Source organism: Mustelus asterias, chromosome 2, assembly GCF_964213995.1.
Source record: "Mustelus asterias chromosome 2, sMusAst1.hap1.1, whole genome shotgun sequence".
In the NCBI taxonomy this organism is placed as follows: domain Eukaryota; kingdom Metazoa; phylum Chordata; class Chondrichthyes; order Carcharhiniformes; family Triakidae; genus Mustelus; species Mustelus asterias.
In genome coordinates this window covers 10,227,705-10,248,675 of record NC_135802.1, presented here as the reverse complement: position 1 = coordinate 10,248,675, position 20,971 = coordinate 10,227,705, and the positions used below count along the sequence as shown (strand labels likewise).

At 50.0% G+C, this 20,971-nt stretch overlaps 1 protein-coding gene across 1 annotated transcript in view; it reads left to right on the top strand.

Annotated features, from left to right (window-relative positions):
- Nucleotides 1-20,971, top strand: part of plcd1a (phospholipase C, delta 1a) — a 147,629-nt gene that overhangs the window by 63,253 nt on the left and 63,405 nt on the right. The window contains 1 exon segment of the mRNA XM_078231141.1: nucleotides 10,624-10,788. Within this exon segment, the coding sequence (XP_078087267.1) occupies nucleotides 10,624-10,788 (165 nt within the window).

The following is a 20,971-nucleotide window of genomic DNA, read 5'->3' as shown; positions in this document are numbered from 1 at the left end:
CTGCAGCAGAAAGGCGCTGAACTGTACAGGAACAGGTTCAAGCACACACACTTGGACTGTCACGAGCCTTGTCCCCGGCACCTGCTGAATACCTGCTTTGCCGCTGAAAGGTCCAGCGCGTTGCTGCAGCTTTTCTATCTCGCTCTCACCAGGGCAAACTCCAGAAACAGCAAATTTCAAACGATCACAACAATTTACAGGGAAAAAGGAATGCCTATTAGTCCCCAAACCAAAAGAGAAATGCTGATTGGTCAGTGAGTTAACTCTGACTGAGGCATTGACATGAGGAAAGTGTTAAGCCTCTCTGTTGCAGTCCAGTAATAGAAACATAGACGATAGGAGCAGGAGGAGGCCATTCGGCCCATCGAGCCTGCTCCGCCATTCATCACGGTCATGGTTGATCATCCAACTCAATAGCCTAATCCCGCTTTCTCCCCATAACCTTTGATCCCATTCGCGCCAAGTGCTATATCCAGCCGCCTCTTGAATACATTCAATGTTTTGGCATCAACTACTTCCTGTGGTAATGAATTCCACAGGTTCACCGCTCTTTGGATGAAGAAATGTAATGTAATGAGGCGACCATTACAGGAAGGATGTGGAAAAGATTGAAAGGGTGCAGAGGAGATTTACAAGGGTGTTGCCTGGATTGAGTGGCATGCCTTATGAGGATAGGCTGAGGGAGCTCGGTCTTTTCTCCTTGCAGAGACGTAGGATGAGAGGAGACCTAATAGAGGTGTATAAGATGTTGAGAGGCATAGATCGGGTGGACTCTCAGAGGCTTTTTCCCAGGGTGGAAATGGCTGCTACGAGAGGACACGGGTTTAAGGTGCTGGGGTGTAGGTACAGGGGAGATGTTAGGGGGAAGTTTTTCTCACAGAGGGTGGTGGGCAAGTGGAATCGGCTGCCGTCAGTGGTGGTGGAGGCAAACTCAATAGGGACTTTTAAGAGACTCCTGGATGAGTACATGGGACTTAATAGGATGGTGGGTTATAGGTAGGCCTAAAAGGTAGGGATATGTTCGGCACAACTTGTGGGGCCGAAGGGGCTGTTTTGTGCTGTAGTTTTCTATGTTTCTATGTTTCTATGTAAATGTCTCCTCATCTCTGTCCTAAATGGTCTGCCCCGAATCCTCAGACTGTGACCCCTGGTTCTGGACTTCCCCAACATCGGGAACATCCTCCCTGCATCTACCCTGTCTAGTCCTGTTAGAATTTTATAAGTCTCTGAGATCCCCCCTCATTCATCTGAACTCCAGTGAAAGATAAAAGATGATGCAAGTCCAGCTTCTTTACAAACTCACTTTATTCTTTTTACAATGCCACATATACACCCAGTGCCGCCTGTAACCTCTTTATATATCCTGGTGAGTGCGGTTTAACAATTAACATATAAATTGGTGTGAAGTGGAAGGTTCTAGTTAACCCATTCCTAACAGGAAGCAATGGGGCTCCCTTCAGTAAAGGCACAAGGGTTGAATGTGTTCCTTTCATTTGCAAATGATGGGGTGGGGGTGGTGGGGGGTGCTGGTTTCTTTGTGTATGATTGTAGGATTGTGTGTTGCTTCTTGCAAGTGTAAATGAGCCACTGTACGAGCTTGACTGATCATCTTAATTTGATAGTGTAGCTATCCGCACACTCAGGATTGTTGAGTAAGTGCTGCCCGATTTGTGGAATGGCATCTAACAGTAAACCTTTTGGGGTTTTGTAAGCGTGGATGTTTGAGTACAGTCTGTACACAAGCAAAGGGAAAGGCTGTTGGATTTGATCACTTGGTTCATTCAGGTTTGCTGGGAGTGACACAAGGACACGTTCACTGCAAACAAAAGGAATATGTTCAAGCCTAGCATCGTTTTTGAATTAACCCAGGAGTTTGGGGAGCGTGTAGTTCCAACGTTGTTGTCTTATGTGGAGAGGTCGGACAGGTGGTCTTGTTTCTGTTGGGAGTTTAGAAGAGTTGGCGGGCTGGGGGGAGTGGGGTGTGATTAGTAAGTACAATGATGACCCTGAATATTCAGGTAGATGTGGAACGGATGTTTCCTCATCGGCGAGACTAGAACTGGGGGGGCACAGTTTTAAAATTGGGTTATTGACTAAAGGTGGAGGCAGGCAGATTCTATTAGGCAAGGGAATCCAAGATTATTGGGTATAGATGTGAAGCGTAACACAAACAGATCAGCCATCAGTTTATTGAATGATGGAGCAGGCGCGGGAGGGGCCAAATGGCCTATTCTGCTCCTATTGCTTATGTTCCCCCTTCCGTCCTGCATGGCAACAGCTCAGCCAATCAACACCCTTTCTCAAAGAACAAAGAAAATTACAGCACAGGAACAGGCCCTTCGGCCCTCCAAGCCTGCACCGACCATGCTGCCCGACTTAACTAAAACCCCCTATGCTTCCGGGGACCATATCCCTCTATTCCCATCTCATTCATGTACTTGTCAAGACGCCCCTTAAAAGTCACTACTGTATCCGCTTCCACTACCTCCCCCAGCAACGAGTTCCAGGCACCCACCACCCTCTGTGTAAAAAGTCTGCCTCGCACATCTCTTTTAAAACTTGCCCCTCGCACCTTAAACCTGTGCCCCCTAGTAATTGACTCTTCCACCCTGGGAAAAAGCTTCTGACTATCCACTCTGTCCATGCTTCACATAGTCTTGTAGACTTCTATCAGGTTGCCCCTCAACCTCCGTCGCTCCAGTGAGAACAAACCAAGTTTCTCCAACCTCTCCTCATAGCCAATGCCCTCCATACCAGGCAACATCCTGGTAAATCTTTTCTGCACCCTCTCCAAAGCCTCCACATCCTTCTGGTAGTGTGGCGACCAGAATTGAACACTATATTCCAAGTGCAGCCTCACTAAGGTTCTATAAAGCTGCAACATGACTTGCCAATTTTTAAACTCAATACCCCAGCCGATGAATATTCTCCTGTAATATAAATTGTTATGGTTTGAAATTTGACATTTTTGTGTTTGTCCTGATGAGTAAAAAGCTTCAGCAGCCTGTCTCTGTTCAGCAATATTCATATTCCTTTGTTAAAGTTTATTTATTATTGTCACAAGTAGGCTTACATTAACACTGCAATGAAGTTACTGTGAAAATCCCCGAGCCGCCACACTCCAGCGCCTGTTCGGGTACACCGAGGGAGAATTTAGCATGGCCAATGCACCTAACCCAGCACATCTTTCAGACTGTGGGAGGAAACCCACGCAGACACGGGGAGAACATGCAGACTCCACACAGACAGTGACCCAAGCCAGGAATTGAACCTGGGTCCCTGGCGCTGTGAGGCAGCAGTGCTAACCATTGTGCCACCGTGCCGCCATTCTGTATTTCCAAGTGACTAGATCTTATTCTCTTTCTCATGTTCACACTCGCTCACCCTCTCTTTCTGTCTTCACCCACTTCTCTCTCCCTCTCTGTGTGTCTCTCTCTCCCTCTCTCTCTCTCTCCCTCTCTCTCTCTGCGAGTGTGTGAGTGTGTGTGTATGTGAGTGTGCGTGAGTGTGTGTGCGTGAGTGTATGTGTGTGTGTGTGTCTCTCTCTCCCTCTCTCTCCCTTTCTCTCTGCGAGTGTGTGAGTGTGTGTGTGTATGTGAGTGTCTGTGTCTGTGTGTGTGTGTGTCTCTCTCTCTCTCTCCCTCACTCTATCTGTCTCCTAGTTGCTGAGACTGATTTTATTGTGAATTAGAAATGTTTCCCACTCGCGTCACTATCGTGGTGAAACCCCAGGAGTTTGTATTCCTGGAGCTCTTGTACTGGGGTCTATATTTAGCAACATTCATTTATTCGGCTTTAAAAATGTCTGCAGACCTCATTGGGTCACATTAGCTCCCGGCTTGAACGTACTGGGGGGAACATTGAAATACTGGGGCAGTGTGAGTATTGTGTAGGGGAGGGGGGTGGGGAAGCTCTCCGACAAGCCCTATTACAACCGGAAAGCCCCCTCCCCCCACCCCCAACCCGGCTCAGAACCCTGCCCTCTTTCAATTCTGACCTATAGCGCGTGTCTTATTTTCCTTTCCCGCCCCTCACAGCTCCAGGGACCCGGGTTCGATTCCCGGCTTGGGTCACTGTCTGTGTGGAGTCTGCACGTTCTCCCCGTGTCTGCGTGGGTTTCCTCCGGGTGCTCCGGTTTCCTCCCACAGTCCGAAAGACGTGCTGGTTAGGGTGCATTGGCCGTGCTAAAATCTCCCTCAGTGTACCTGAACAGGCGCCGGAGTGCGGCGACAAGGGGATTTTCACAGTAACTTCATTGCAGTGTTAATGTAAGCCTACTTGTGACACTAATAAACAAACTTTAAACCAACAGCTGTAACATCCAGTTATCTGGGTCCTCATATCCAGAACAAAAGTAAAATGCCACGAATGCTGGAAATCTGAAATAAAAACAGAAAGTGTTGGAAATACTCAGCAGACCTCGCAGCACCTGTGGGGCCTCGATGTTAGAGTGCAGTCTCTGAGCTTGCGTCTGTCTCTCGTTCCCGTCCTTTAGGGCATTCTTCAAACCAGTCTCTTTGACCCCAATGTCTGTTTACGTGGCTGGGTGTCACGTTTGTGTCAACTAATGGCTCCTGGATAGTGACCCGGATGTTTTACTGCTTTGAGTCGCTATATAAATGCAAGTTACTATTATTGTTGGTGCTTCAGTGACTATTTACACTCACTGCTTATGGAAATATTGGTGTTTTACCAGCTATGCTATTTGAAACGATGAGTATAATACTCAGGGGTGGCACAGTGGCACAGTGATTGGCACTGCTCCCTCACAGCGCCAGGTGGTTGTAGAGAGTTGTTTTTCAAACTGGAGGCCTGTGACCAGCGGTGTGCCTCAGGGATCAGTGCTGGGTCCACTGTTATTTGTCACTTATATTAATGATTTGGATGAGAATATAGGGGGCATGGTTAGTAAGTTTGCAGATAAGAACATAAGAAATAGGAGCAGGAGTAGGCCATCTAGCCCCTCGAGCCTGCCCTGCCATTCAATAAGATCATGGCTGATCTGAAGTGGATCAGTTCCACTTACCCGCCTGATCCCTATAACCCCTAATTCCCTTACCGATCAGGAATCCATCTATCCGTGATTTAAACATATTCAACGAGGTAGCCTCCACCACTTCAGTGGGCAGAGAATTCCAGAGATTCACCACCCTCTGAGAGAAGAAGTTCCTCCTCAACTCTGTCCTAAACTGACCCCCCCTTTATTTTGAGGCTGTGCCCTCTAGTTCTAGCTTCCTTTCTAAGTGGAAAGAATCTCTCCACCTCTACCCTATCCAGCCCCTTCATTATCTTATAGGTCTCTATAAGATCACCCCTCAGCCTTCTAAATTCCAATGAATACAAACCCAATCTGCTCAGTCTCTCCTCATAATCAAGACCCCTCATCTCTGGTATCAACCTGGTGAACCTTCTCTGCACTCCCTCCAAGGCCAATATATCCTTCCGCAAATAAGGGGACCAATACTGCACACAGTATTCCAGCTGCGGCCTCACCAATGCCCTGTACAGATGCAACAAGACATCTCTGCTTTTATATTCTATCCCCCTCGCGATATCGGCCAACATCCCATTTGCTTTCTTGATCACCTGTTGCACCTGCAGACTGGGTTTTTGCATCTCATGCACAAGGACCCCCTGGTCCCTTTGCACAGTAGCATGTTGTAATTTTTTTCCATTTAGATAATCCAATTTGCTATTATTTCCTCCAAAGTGAATAACCTCACATTTGTCAACGTTATACTCCATCTGCCAGATCCTCGCCCACTCACTCAGCCTGTCCAAATCTCTCTGCAGACCTTCTACGCCCTCCACACGATTCACTTTTCCACTTATCTTTGTGTCGTCTGCAAACTTTGTTACCCTACACTCCGTCCCCTCCTCCAGATCGTCTATATAAATGGTAAATAGTTGAGGCCCCAGTACCGATCCCTGCGACACGCCACTAGTTACCATCTGCCAACCAGAAAAGCACCCACTTATTCCGACTCTCTGCTTCCTGTCGGATAGCCAATCCCCAATCCACGCTAACACCCTACCCCCAACTCCGTGTGACCCGATCTTCTTCAGCAACCTTTTGTGAGGCACCTTATCAAACGCCTTTTGGAAATCCAAAAACACCGCATCCACCGGTTCCCCTCCGTCAACCGCCCTAGTCACATCTTCATAAAAATCCAATAAGTTCGTCAAGCACGACTTTCCCCTCATGAATCCATGCTGCGTCTGATTAATTGAATCATTCTTATCCAGATGGCCTGCTATTTCTTCTTTCATGATGGATTCCAGCATTTTCCCAACTACAGACGTTAAGCTGACCGACCTGTAGTTACCCGCCTTTTGTCTATTTCCTTTTTTAAACAGCGGCGTAACATTAGCCGCTTTCCAGTCCGCCGGCACTACCCCAGAATCCAACGAATTTTGATAAATAACCACTAACGCATCTGCTATTACCTCTGACATTTCTTTCAGTACCCTGGGATGCATTCCATCCGGGCCCAGGGACTTGTCCACCTTCAGTCCCGTTAGTCTACCAAGCACTGCCTCCCTGGTAACATTAATTGTATTGAGTACCTCTCCTCCTACCAACCCTCTATCGTTAATATTTGGTAAACTATTTGTGTCTTCCACCGTGAAGACCGACACAAAAAACTTATTTAAAGTTTCAGCCATTTCCTCATTTCCCACTATTAAATCCTCCCTCTCGTCCTCCAAGGGCCCAACATTCACTCTTGCCACTCTATTCCTTTTTATATATTTGTAAAACCTTTTACTATCATTTTTTATATTTAGAGCTAGCCTAGCTTCATAACCTATTTTTCCTTTCTTTATCGCTTTCTTAGTCGTTCTTTGTTGTTTCTTAAAGTTTTCCCTATCGAACTCCAACATGACTTCCCTGCTTTTGTAACCTATACCTGATAAAGGCAAGTGTGCCAGACCGGGTAAGGACGGCAGATTTCCTTCCCTAAAGGACGTTAGTGAACCAGATGAGTTTTTCCAACAATTGACAATGGTTTCATGGTCATCAGTAGATTCTTAATTCCAGATTTTTTTATTGAATTCAGATTTAACCATCTGCTGTGCTGGGATTTGAACCCAGGTCTCCAGAGCATTACCCCGGGTCTCTGGATCACAAGCCCAGCAACAATACCACTACGACGCTGTCTCCCCTTTAATAAACTGGAGCCAATTGGCTGGTCGTTAGCTTGGACCCCATTCATTCATTGGGAGGGCAGGTGGACATGTTTCCCATCCATTGACTCTGTCTACACTTCCTGCTGCCTCGGGGAAAAGCAGCCAGCATAATCAAGGACCCCACGCACCCCGGACATTCTCTCTTCCACCTTCTTCTTCGGGAAAAAGAGACAAAAGTCTGAGGTCACGTACCAACCGACTCAAGAACAGCTTCTTCCCTGCTGCTGTCCGACTTTTGAATGGACCTACCTTGCATTAAGTTGATCTTTCTCTACACCCTAGCTATGACTGTAACACTGCATTCTGCACTCTCTCCTTTCCTTCTCTATGAACGGTATGCTTTGTATGTATGGTGTGCAAGAAACAATACTTTTCACTGTATGTGAATACATGCGACAATAATAAATCAAATCAAAAAAATGCTTTTGACCGACCTACCTTTCAACTGGGTCTGTGTGGCCCTACCAGAAGCTGTATACAAGCCCAGAATCCCAAAACGTTAGTATGCAGGTACAGAAAGTGATTAGGAAGGCAAATGGAATGTTGGCCTTTATTGAAAAAGGGGATGAAGTGTAAAAATAGGGAGGTTTCTGTGCCACACAAATGCCAGGCAATGACCATCGCCAATAAGACACTCTAACCACCACCCCCTGACAATCAATGGTGTAACCATCACTGAATCCCCCATTGTCAACATCCTTGCGGTTATCATTGACCAGAAACTCAACTGGACTCCCCACATAAACACAGTGGCTACAAGAGCAGGTCAGAGGCGAGGAATACTGTGGCGAGTAACTCATCTCCTGACTCCCCAGAGCCTGTCCACCATCTACAAGGCACAAGTCAGGAGTGTGATGGAATACTCCCCACTTGCCTGGATGGGTGCAGCTCCAACACTCAAGAAGCTCAACACCATCCAGGACAAAGCAGCCCCGCTTGATTGGCACCACATCCACAAACATTCAATCCCTCCGCCACCGACGCTCAGTAGCAGCAGTGTGTACTATCTACAAGATGCACTGCAGCAATTCACCAAAGATCCTTAGACAGCACCTTCCAAACCCACGACCACTTCCATCTAGAAGGACAAGGGCAGCAGATACATGGGAACACCACCACCTGCAAGTTCCCCTCCCAACCACTCACCGTCCTGACTTGGAAATATCTGCTGTTCCTTCACAGTCAGTGGGTCAAAATCCTGTAATTCCCTCCCGAACGGCATTGTGGGTCAATCCACAGCACGTGGACTGCAACGATTCAAGATGGCGGCTCGCGGCCACCTTCTCAAGGGGCAACTAAGGATGGGCAATAAATGCTGGCCAGCCAGTGACGCCCATGTCCCATGAATGAATTTTTAAAAGTGCTGTATAGTGTCTTGGTGAGACTGCATCTGGTTTCTTACTGAGGATATAGTTGCATTGGAAGCAGTTCAGAGACGGTTCATTTGACTGATTCCTGGGGTGAAGGGGTTAGCTGATGAAGGGTTGGACAGTTTGGGCCTTTTCCCACTGGAGTTTGGAAGATTCAGAGGTGATCTTATTAAAACATTCAAGATGCTGAGGGGGCTGGACGGGGTGGATGCTGAGAGGATATTTCCCCCTGTGGAAGAGACTAACCCTAAGGGGCCTCCCATTAGAGGCTGGGGAGAATCCCTGTTCTTTGAGAGGGTAGTTGGTTAGTCGGTGCTGTTATTTCCCACAGGAAGCGGTGAAGGCTGAGCCATTGAAAATATTCGAGGCTGGGTGAGATCGATTTTTGACCATCAACAGGGCTCTGATTTTTGTGAATGGTGGACCAGGTTCGAGGGGCCAAATGGCCTCCTCCTCTTTGCTGTCTGGGTGATAAGAGTGCGCGGGTCAGTGTGTGGCCCCCCTGGGACTGAGGGTGAACAGCGGCAATGCGATATACACGGCAGTGTATTCCCAATAACCGATTGGAAACATCCAGATGAGCTAATGTCACAGCTGCTAGATTGGTCCTCGAACAAAGAAAATTACAGCACAGGAACAGGCCCTTCGGCCCTCCAAGCCTGCACTGAACACGCTGCCTGACTTAACTAAAACCCCCTGCCCTTCCGGGGACCATATCCCTCTATTCCCATCTCATTCATGTACTTGTCAAGATGCCCCTTAATAGTCACTACCGTATCTGCTTCCACTACCTCCCCCGGCAGCGAGTTCCAGGCACCCACTACTCTCTGTGTAAAAAACCTGCCTCGTACATCTCCTTTAAACCTTGCCCCTCGCACCTTAAACCTGTGCCCCCTAGTAATTGACTCTTCCACCCTGGGAAAAAGTTTCTGACTATCCACTCTGTCCGTGCCTCTCGTAATCTTGTAGACTTCTATCCGGTCGCCCCTGATAGAAGGGGAGTAGAATTGGTACTGAGCGAGTCTGGTGTCTGGGAGCCAATTTTAGCATTCACCTGATGGTTCACCTTGTCCCACACGGCGGAGTCTGCGCAGCGCTGTGACGTTCCCGCTCTCCCCGCATCTCCGTTCATTTTCCAGGTTAAAGTTTGATGAATTCAGTGTCTCCCACTTCCCCACTTTCCCTGCTCCCTTTCAGATTCCCTGTCAATCCACTGGCCTCCGCCTCCTTTCCCCAACCTCCCCTCCCTCCCCCTCCCCCACCCTGCCCCTGCCCCTGCCCCCCCCCCACCCTGCCCCCTCCCCTCTCCCACCCCTCTCCCCCCCACCCTGCCCCTGCCCCTCCCCCCCTCCACCCTGTCCCTCCCCCTCTCCCACCCCTCCCCCTCCCCCACCCTGCCCTTCCCGCACCCTGCCCCTCCCCCTCCACCCTGCCCCTCCTCCTCTCCCACCCCTCCCCACCTTGCCCCTCCCCCTCCCCCACCCTGCCCCTCCCCCACCCTGTCCCTCCCCCTACCCCATCCTGCCCCTCCCCCTCCCCCTCTCCCACCCCTCCCCCTCCCCCACCCTGCCCCTCCCCCTCTCCCGCCCCTCCCCCTCTCCCACCCCTCCCCCACCCTGCCCCTTCCCCTCTCCCACCCCTCCCCCACCCTGCCCCTCCCCCTCTCCCTCCCCCACCCTGCCCCTCCCCCTCCCCCACCCTCCCCCTCCCCCTCTCCCACCCCTCCCCCTGCCCCACCCTGCCTCCTCTCTTCCCCTCTCCTTCCACCACCTCTCCCCTTCCAGCCCAACCTCCCCTCCCACCTCTCCCGTCCCCTCCCCTCTTCCTCCCCACTCCCGTCCCCTCTCCCACCCTCACTTCACCCTCCACCACCCTCCCACCCTCTCACGCCCCTCACCATCACCTTCCTCACCCTCGTCCCCCCCTCTCCCTTCCCCCTCTCTCTTCTCATCCCCGTTTCCCCCCTTCTCCCCCCCCCATTCTCTCCCCCTGTTCTCCCCCCCCCCCCCCCTCCCTCCCTGTGGCTGATTTTGCCTGATCTGTTTTTTCTCTGTTCCGTCACAAGGCTTCATTAATGATGATGATCTGAAAGCCATGCTGAAAGGCAGCAACCTGCAGAAGATCAAGTCCAGCTCCTGGATGAAGCCGCGTTTCTACAAGTTGCTGGAAGACTGTCGGACGGTGTGGTACGACTCACAGAAAATCCTCAAGTCAGCTCGCACCCAAATCTGTAAGCTTCCAGACAATCTGCTTCACGGTTTGCTTTTGGCCAGATATTTGACTGCAGGGGCAGCGCGGAGGAAAATAATAAAAAAAATACACTGAGTTACTGACAGAGGAACTTTCAAAGTTCAAGAAAGAAGATGAACGGGTTGTGGGAAATAGTGGGAGAGTGGAGGGGAGATGAACAGAAAGGGAAGGGGAGAATAGCAAGGTGCTGGGAAGGGTGTTTGAGGCAGGATGTCCTCGTCACAGCATCATTTGGCAGTGATCAAGGTCTCAGCGTGGCTGCTTAGTCGTGGACACAGCACGCCAGACAAGAATTCCCCCTGCATGTGGGGAAACAGGCATGGAGTAGCAGCCGGGATCGACTGGGATTAATCCATGGTCGAATAGCTTGCTGGCCAACACTCAGTGCAGTGCTTGTCCAATCCGGCCTTTTACCTGGTTGGGCAAAGCCAGAGGGTGATTTGACTTCCCAGCCCGGCATTGTCACCGAGCAGTGTCACAGAGTCTCTGCAGCCCAGAAGGAGGCCATTTGGCCCATCGAGTCTACGCCAACTGATGACAGAGATCCCACCCAGGCCTTTTCCCATAACACCACGTATTTACCCTGCTAATCCCCCTAACCTACACATCTTGGGACACTAAGGGACAATTTACCATGGCTAATCCCTCTAACTGACACATCTTGGGACACTAAGGGCCCGGTTTTACCATTGCGTCGTGCCCGTTTTCGGGTGCGAAAACGTGGTAAAGTCAGGTGTGAGGCCATTAACGTGATCCGCGCCCGTGTCCGCGCAGATTGCTACTTTACCGGTGGGGGGGGGGGGGGGGCTGATTGTTGTCTGGTGGGGAGGGAGAAGGAGGCGGGTCAGATGTTCCTCTGGGGGGTGGGGGGGTGCGGTGAGTGAGGCCAGACCATTCTCTGGGGGGGGATGAGTGAGGACAGATCGTTGTCAGGCGGGGGGGGGGGGCAGATGGATCTCTGGTGGGGGGGCAGATATATCTCTAGTGCGGGCAGGGGGGGCCGGGGTGTCCGCTGCCACTCTGCGGGCGATCGGTGGGGGGGAGGGGGGCAGGGGTGGCAATTTGGTCTGGGTAGTGTGGGGGTGGATAAGGGGGACAGTGATGTGTGTGGGTAGTTGGGGGGGGGTGGATACGAGGGACAGTGATGTGTGTGGGTAGTGGGGGGTTGGATAAGGGGGACAGTGATGTGTGTGGGTAGTGGGGGGGTAGATAAGGGGGACAGTGATGTGTGTGGGTAGTGGGGGGGGGTGGATAAGGGGGACAGTGATGTGTGTGGGTAGTGGGGGGGGGTGGATAAGGGGGACAGTGATGTGTGTGGGTAGTGGGGGGGTAGATAAGGGGGACAGTGATGTGTGTGGGTAGTGGGGGGGGTGGATAAGGGGGACCGTGATGTGTGTGGGTAGTGGGGGGGTGGATAAGGGGGACAGTGATGTGTGTGGGTACTGGGGGGTGGGGGTGGATAAGGGGGACAATGATGTGTGTGGGTAGTGGGTGGATGGATAAGGGGGACAATGATGTGTGTGGGTACTGGGGGGGGTGGATAAGGGGGACAATGATGTGTGTGGGTACTGGGGGGGGTGGATAAGGGGGACAGTGATGTGTGTGGGTAGTGGGGGGGTGGATAAGGGGGACAGTGATGTGTGTGGGTAGTGGGGTGGGTGGATAAGGGGGACAGTGATGTGTGTGGGTAGTGGGGGGGGTGGATAAGGGGCCAGTGATGTGTGTGTGGGTAGTGGGGGGGTGGATAAGGGGGACAGTGATGTGTGTGTGGGTAGTGGGGGGGTGGATAAGGGAGACAGTGATGTGTGTGGGTAGTGGGGGATGTGGATAAGGGGCCAGTGATGTGTGTGTGGGTAGTGGGGGGGTGGATAAGGGGGACAGTGATGTGTGTGTGGGTAGTGGGGGGGTGGATAAGGGGGACAGTGATGTGTGTGGGTAGTGGGGGATGTGGATAAGGGGCCAGTGATGTGTGTGTGGGTAGTGGGGGGGTGGATAAGGGGCCAGTGATGTGTGTGTGTGGGTAGTGGGGGGGTGGATAAGGGGCCAGTGATGTGTGTGTGGGTAGTGGGGGGGTGGATAAGGGGCCAGTGATGTGTGTGTGGGTAGTGGGGGGGTGGATAAGGGGGACAGTGATGTGTGTGTGTGGGGGCCATCGCTCCCGCTCTCCGCTCCCGAGCCGCTTTCTCCGCTTTCTGCGGCCCGGGAGCGATCTGACACGGGCGCGCTTTTTCATATTTTTTTCTAACTGCGCACGCGCAGTTCAGAGCTCCGATCGTTTTAGCCGTGCTAAGCCCCGCCCACAGCGTGAATGGGACTGGAGATGGCTGAGAGCGGATGGGGGCGCCTGAAAGCAGATCTCCAAGTCGGACCTACAGCACGCACAGATTCAGCACTTAGAATGAAAATGGTAAAATCGGGCCCTCAGGGGCAATTTAGCACGGCCAATCCACCTAACCAGCATGTCTCCCAGACTGTGGGAGGAAACCGGAGCACCCGGAGGAAACCCACGCAGACACGGGGAGAAGGTGCTGACTCCACACAGACGGTGACCCAAGCCAGGAATCGAACCCAGGTCCCTGGCACTGTGAGGCAGCAGTGTTAACCACTGTGCCACCCAGTGTTCAGGGGCTGGGGCCCATTCCCTAAACCAGGAGTAACTGAGATCCGTCGATTCTGGACACACCCTAGTTGCTATTGGACGGGTTGTTTGACGGACAGTCAGCTGGGTAACCAAGAATCTGTTCCCATTCCGATTGGTGAAAGGAAGCCACGAGGATGGGCATGTCAGGTGATTAATGAGGGTGGGGAGCGGTGACGAGGCAGTTGGCGGGAGGAGGTCATGGGCAGCACGGTGGCACAGTGGTTAGCACTGCTGCCTCACCTCAGAGATAGGCCTGCCTCAGAGATAGAGAGGTTCTTGATTAATAAGGGGGTCAGGGGTTACGGGGAAAAGGCAGGAGAATGGGGATGAGAAAAATATCAGCCGTGATTGAATGGCGGAGCAGACTCGATGGGCCGAGTGGCCTCATTCTGCTCCTATGTCTTATGGCCTCACAGCGCCAGGGACCCGGATTTGATTCCCGGCTTGGGTCACTGTCTGTGTGGAGTCTGCACATTCTCCCCGTGTCTGCGTGGGTTTCCTCCGGGTGCTCCAGTTTCCTCCCACAGTCTGAAAGACGTGCTGGTCAGGTGCATTGGCCATGCTAAATTCTCCCTCAGTGTACCCGAACAGGCGCCAGAGTGTGGCGACTAGGGGATTTTCACAGCAACTTCATTGCAGTGTTAATGTAAGCTGACTTTTGACACTAATAAATAATCTTTAAAACTTTAAACTTGATGTGATGAAGCCCTCCAGGAATATATCCAACCCTATACTCTGCTTATTCGTTGGCTAAAATGGTAGCAATGCCTGTTTCCTAATGTTCCTTTGAAGAACCTGGGCCATTCCGTTGTGTTAAAGGCATTATTTAGTTTAGTTTGGTTTGTCACATGGTCTGCACAAGAATACTGGCTGGTCACACAACGGGGAAACCTCTGTGGTGCGTATGTGATGAGATGGGGCAGGATTATGTGACCCACCTGCAGTCAAATAGTCCTTGAACCCTTGCTTTGTCCTGCTTTTGTTAAGGAAGTAACAAAGCCACCCCGGGGGGAAAAGACATTGGCCAGGGTGGCGGGAGCGACCAACAGTGACGAGGATGAGGAATTGAATAAATAAAAGGCAATTAGCAAACCAATCCAAACCACTCCTTTAATAAAACAAAGCGGCCTTTGATAAATAGAAGGAAAGTTCTGTGACTGCTCATAAAACAAGGTTGGTGGAATTACTCAGCAGGTCTGTCAGCATCTGTGGAGAGAGAAACAGAGTTGATGTATTCAGCCCAACCCGGATAGAGCTGTGAAGAAGGCCTATAGTGTGTTAGCTTTTATTAACAGGGGGTTTGAGTTTAAGAGCCCTGGGGTTATGCTGCAACTGTACAGGACCTTGGTGAGACCACATTTGGAATATTGTGTGCAGTTCTGGTCACCTCACTATAAGAAGGATGTGGAAGCGCTGGAAAGAGTGCAGAGGAGATTTACCAGGATGCTGCCTGGTTTGGAGGGTAGGTCTTATGAGGAAAGGTTGAGGGAGCTAGGGCTGTTCTCTCTGGAGCGGAGGAGGCTGAGGGGAGACTTAATAGAGGTTTATAAAATGATGAAGGGGATAGATAGAGTGAATGTTCAAAGACTATTTCCTCGGGTGGATGGAGCTATTACAAGGGGGCATAACTATAGGGTTCGTGGTGGGAGATATAGGAAGGATATCAGAGGTAGGTTCTTTACGCAGAGAGTGGTTGGGGTGAGGAAACCCACGCAGACACGGGGAGAACATGCAGACTTCGCACAGACAGTGACCCGAGCCGGGTGAAACCTGAGTCTCTGGCTAACCACTGTGCTGCTCCGTAATTCAGAAGCAGACCATTCGGCCCGTCATCCCTGTGCCAGCTAACTCACCAGTTGCTCCTACCCCATAGCCCTGCTAATCTTCCACCTTCAACTATTTAACTTTTGAAAGTATTGTTGAACCGGTTTCCATGGACTTTCGGGCAGCTCATTGCGTACCAGAACAACCAGCTGTGTTTTCATCGCCTAGCTTCCAGTCCTTTAACTGATCGCCCTAAATCTGTGTCCTCTGCTTACTGGCCCTTCCACCAGTGGAATCAGTTTCTCTGTATTCCGTCAAAATCCTTTTAATTTTGAACACTTTTTCATTCGAAGTACCATTAACTAAGACTAAAGTATCTATTAGTTTAAATAGCGGGCGGCACGGTGGCACAGTGGTTAGCACTGCTGTCTCACAGCGCCAGGGACCTAGGTTTGATTCCTGGCTTGGGTCACTGTCTGTGTGGAGTCTGCACATTCTCCCCGTGTCTGTGTGGGTTTCCTCCGGGTGCTCCGGTTTCCTCCCACAGTCTGAAAGACGTGCTGGTTAGGTGCATTGGCCATGCTAAAAATTGCCCCTTAGTATTCCAGTGCACTGAATGCTGGCCATACAGCAACGCCCATGTCCCACGAATAAAAAATAGCGTAGGTTAGGGGGATTAACGGGGTAACTGTGTGGGGTTACAGGGATAGGTTCCTTGTTGGACAGTCTGTGCAGACTTGATGCGTCGAATGGCCTCCTTCTGCACTGTAGAGATTAAACCAAATGCATGCCTGGAACCTGGCAGATCAGCCAGTTTTGGAAACGATGTGATCTAGTTAGAAACATAGAAACATAGAAAAACTACAGCACAAACAGGCCCTTCGGCCCACAAGTTGTGCCGAACACATCCCTACCTTCTAGACCTATCTATAACCCTCCATCCTATTACGCTCCATGTACTCATCCAGGAGTCTCTTAAAAGACCCTATTGAGTTCGCCTCCACCACCACTGACGGCAGCCGATTCCACTCGCCCACCACCCTCTGTGTGAAAAACCTGCCCCCAACATCTCCCCTGTACCTACCCCCAACATCTCCCCTGTACCTACCCCCCAGCACCTTAAACCTGTGTCCTCTTGTAGCAGACACCTCCACCCTGGGAAAAAGCCCCCGAGGGTCCACCCGATCTACGCCTCCCAACATCCTATACACCTCCACCAGGTCTCTCCATATCCCCCGTCTAGTTATTCAAACTTAGTTAGGAACAACACCATCACGTCACACTTACTGACCATTAACCCAGAGGGTGGTGAGGGTCTGGAATGCGCTGTCTGGGAGGGTGGTGGAGGCGGGATGCCTCACATCCTTTAAAAAGTACCTGGGTGAGCACTTGGCACCGTCATAGCATTCAGGGCTATGGACCAAGTGCTGGCAGATGGGATTAGGTGGGAGGTCAGGTGTTTCTAATGTGTCCCTGGAGACTCGAAGGGCCGAAGGGTCTCTTCTGCGCTGTATGATTCTATGAGGATCGGGATACCTGTGAGAGCATGGAGCTATATAAATGAGTCTTAAGTTCACCTGCGTGGGCCACTAAAGATAAAAGCGTTTCTAATGGAGCCAGTTCTAGTTTTACAGACTGCAGAACACTGCGGCTTGGCACACAGGTGTGGTGAAGTATTCTGCTTCCCTCCTTTATCCTGGTTAGTGTTTAGATTCAGTTCATGGGTTGGGCCCACTGCTCTGCCAGCAAAGGTTAAAAGTAGTCACCCAGTCAGAGGTGGACCCGATGCAGGAAAACACACCCACAGGGCAGGTATTAGAAAGCAGCCACTTGTGAGAAACTCGCGTTGCTGCAATGTGACCAGGAGTTTGAATAAGAACATTTAAAACAAAAGAGCAGGAGTAGGCCATTCGGCCCATTGAGCCTATCCACCATTCGATAAGATCATGGCTGATCTAATTGAGCCCTCAATTCCACTTTACTGTCCACCCCATACCCTGATACCCTTCACTCCCTTAACCATTACGAATCTATTTAACTCAGTCTTAAAAATATTCAATGATCCTCCACTGGACTAGGAATCAGTCTGGTAAACCTTCGCTGTGCTCCCTCTATAGCAAGAACATCCTTCCTCAGATAAGGACACCAAAACCGCACACAATACTCCAGGTGTGGCCTCACCAACTCCCTATACAATAGCAGCAAAACATCCCTATCCCAATACTCTAGTCCTCTCGCTATGAAGGCCAATGTACCATTTGCCTTCTTTACTGCCTGCTGTACCTGCGTGCTTACGTTCAGCGACTGATGCACGAGGACACCAAGGTCTCGTTGAGTATACACCTCTCTCAATTTACACCCATTCAGATAATAATCTGTCTTCCTATTATTGCTACCAAAGTGGATAACCTCACATTTATCCACATTATACTGCATCTACCAAGCATATGCCCACACACTCAGCCTGTCCAAATCAGTCTCTCCTCATATGACAGATCTGCCATCCCAGGGATCAATCCTGGTAAAGCTCCGCCGCACTCTTTCTGTAGAATCATAGAATAGAATCGTAGAATCCCTACGGTGCAGAAGCAGGCCATTTGTCCATCGAGTCCGTACCGACCACAATCCCACCCAGGTCCTATTCCCATAACTCCACACATTTATCCTGCTAATTCCCTGACACTAGGGTCAATTTAGCATGGCCAATCAACTTAATCCGCATATCTTTGGAGTGTGGGAGGAAACACACGCAGACATGTGGAGAATGTACAAACTCCACACAGACAGTGACCTGAGGCCAGAATTGAACCCGGGTCCCTGGCACTGTGAGGCAGCAGTGCTAACCACTGTGCCACCATGCCGAGTCTGCACATTCTCCCCGTGTCTGCGTGGGTTTCCTCCGGGTGCTCCGGTTTCCTCCCACAGTCCGAAAGATTTGATTTGATTTATTATTGTCACATGTATTAATATGCAGTGAAAAGTATTGTTTCTTGTGCATTATATAGACAAAGCACGAAGTTTATAGAGAAGGAAAGGAGAGAGTGCAGAATGTAGTGTTACAGTCATAGCTAGGATGTAAAGAAAGATCAACTTAATGCAAGGTCGGTCCATTCAGAAGTCTGACGGCAGCAGGGAAGAAGCTGTTCTTGAGTCGGTTGGTACGTGACCTCAGACTTTTGTATCTTTTTCCCGATGAAAGAGAGAATGTCCGGGCTGTGGCGACTAGGGGATTTTCACAGTAACTTCATTGCAGTGTTAATGTAAGCCTACTTGAGACACTAATAAATAAACTAAGAAACTAAACCATATCCACTGGAGTTTAGAAGAGTAAGAGATGACTTGATTGAAACACATAAGATCCTGAGAGTGATTGACAGGATGGATGTGGAGAAGATGTTTCCTCTTGTCAGAGAATCCAAGGGTCACTATTTAAAAATATGCGGTGACTCATTTAAGATAGCAATGAAGGGAATTTGTTTCTCATGAGTCGCTGGAACTCTCTTCCTCGAAAGGCAGTGGAAGAAGTCTCACAACACCAGGATCCAACAGGTTTATTTGGAATCACGAGCTTTCAGAGCGCTGCTCCTTCATCATGTTGGACTTTAACCTGGTGTTGTGAAGCTTCTTACTGTGCCCACCCCAGTCTAACGCCGGCATCTCCACATCAAAGGCAGCGGAAGTAGAGTCTTTGAATAGTGTTAAGGCAGAGCGAGATAGATTCCTGATTCCTGCAGGAGTGTGGGGTTGAGGTTACAATCCGATCAGCCATCCTCTTATTGAATGGAGGAACAGGCTGGAGGGGCCAAAAAGCCTACTCTTGCTCTTAACTTGTATGTTTGCACTGAGTTACTGTTCCCCTAAATTAATGAGGTGGAGATGCCGGCATTGGACTGGGGTGGGCACAGTAAGAAGTCTCACAACACCGGGTTAAAGTCCAACAGGTTTATTTGGTAGCACGAGCTTTTGGAGCATTGCCCCTTCATCAGGTGAGTGGAGAGTTGGGTTCACAAACCGGGCATATATAGACACAGACTTAATTGCAAGATAATGGTTGGAATGTGAGTCTTTACAGGTAATCCAGTCTTTACAGATACAGACAATGTGAGTGGAGAGAGGGTGAAGCACAGGTTAAAGAGGTGTGAATTGTCTCCAGACAGGACAGTTCTTTTTTTATACTTTTCCAATTCAATCAAATCAAGTCCAATTCAGAGTCTCAACAAGTTGAGACATTTCCGATCCAGGCTGACAAGGCAGGGCCTTCACACCTGTCTTGGGCCTGATCTACATGGGCCAAGCTGATTGGAGGAGGGGGAGGTTTCCTCCTCCAAGGCTTGATCTCATTTGCATCTTAGCCAAAAGGCTGAGATGCCGCTTTTAAAAATTGCTTCATATGAAACATACGAAGCTTAAATGTAACCCAATGGCCTCAACCAAGCGCAGCATCCAATCCATACTACACTTGATCTTAGCCAAAAAGCCGAGGACAGTTAGGAAGATTATCTGTAACCCCCCACGACTTGCCTGGGCTTGTAAAATCTCACTGTCCTGTCTGGAGACAATTCACATCTCTTTAACCTATGCTTATCCCTCTCTCCACTCACATTGTCTGCACCTGTAAAGACTTGATTTCCTGTTCAGACTCGCATTCCAACCATTATCCTGTAATTGAGTCTGTGTCTATATATGCCCTGTTTGTGAACCCAACTCTCCACTCACTTGATGAAGGAGCCGCACTCCGAAAGCTCTTGCTACCAGATAAACCTGTTGGACTTTAACCTGGTGTTGTGAGACTTCTTACTGTCCCTAAATTGATGTGAGGCACTGGAATTACACAAGTGCTTAAGAACATAAGAAATAGGAGCAGGAGTAGGCCATCTAGCCCCTCGAGCCTGCCCCGCCATTCAACAAGATCATGGCTGATCTGAAGCAAATCACTTCCACTTACCCGCCCGCTCTCCATATCCCTTAATTCCCTTATCGATCAGAAATCTATCTACCCGTGATTTAAACATATTCAACGAGGAAGCCTCCACCACTTCAATGGGCAGAGAATTCCAGAGATTCACTACCCTCTGAGAGAAGAAGTTCCCCCTCAACTCTGTTCTGAATCGGCCCCCACTTATTTTGAGGCTGTGCCCTCTAGTTCTGGTTTCCCTTCTAAGTGGAAAGAATCTCTCTACCTCTACCCTATCCAGCCCCTTCATTATCTTATATGTCTCTATAGGATCACCCCTCAGCCTTCTAAGCTCCAACGTACAGACCCAATCTGTTCAATCTCTCCTCATAAGCTACACCCCATATCACCGGTATCAACCTGGTGAACCTTCTCTGTACTCCCTCCAAGGCCAATATATCCTTCCGCAAATAAGGGGACCAAAATTGCACACAGTACTCCAGTTGCGGCCTCACCAGTGCCTTGTACAGTTGCAGCAAGACCTCCCTGCTTTTATATTCTATCCCCCTCGCGATAAAGGCCAACATTCCATTCGCCTTCTTGATCACCTGCTGCACCTGCAGACTGAGTTTTTGCGATTCGTGCACAAGGACCCCCAGGTCCCTCTGCACAGTAGCATGATGTAATTTTTCTCCATTTAAATAACATTCCAATTTACTATTATTTCTTCCGATGTGGATAACCTCACATTTGCCAACGTTATACTCCATCTGCCAGATCCTCGCCCACTCACTCAGCCTATCCAAGTCTCTCTGCAGACTTTCCGCATCCTCCACACAATTCGCTTTCCCACTCATCTTCGTG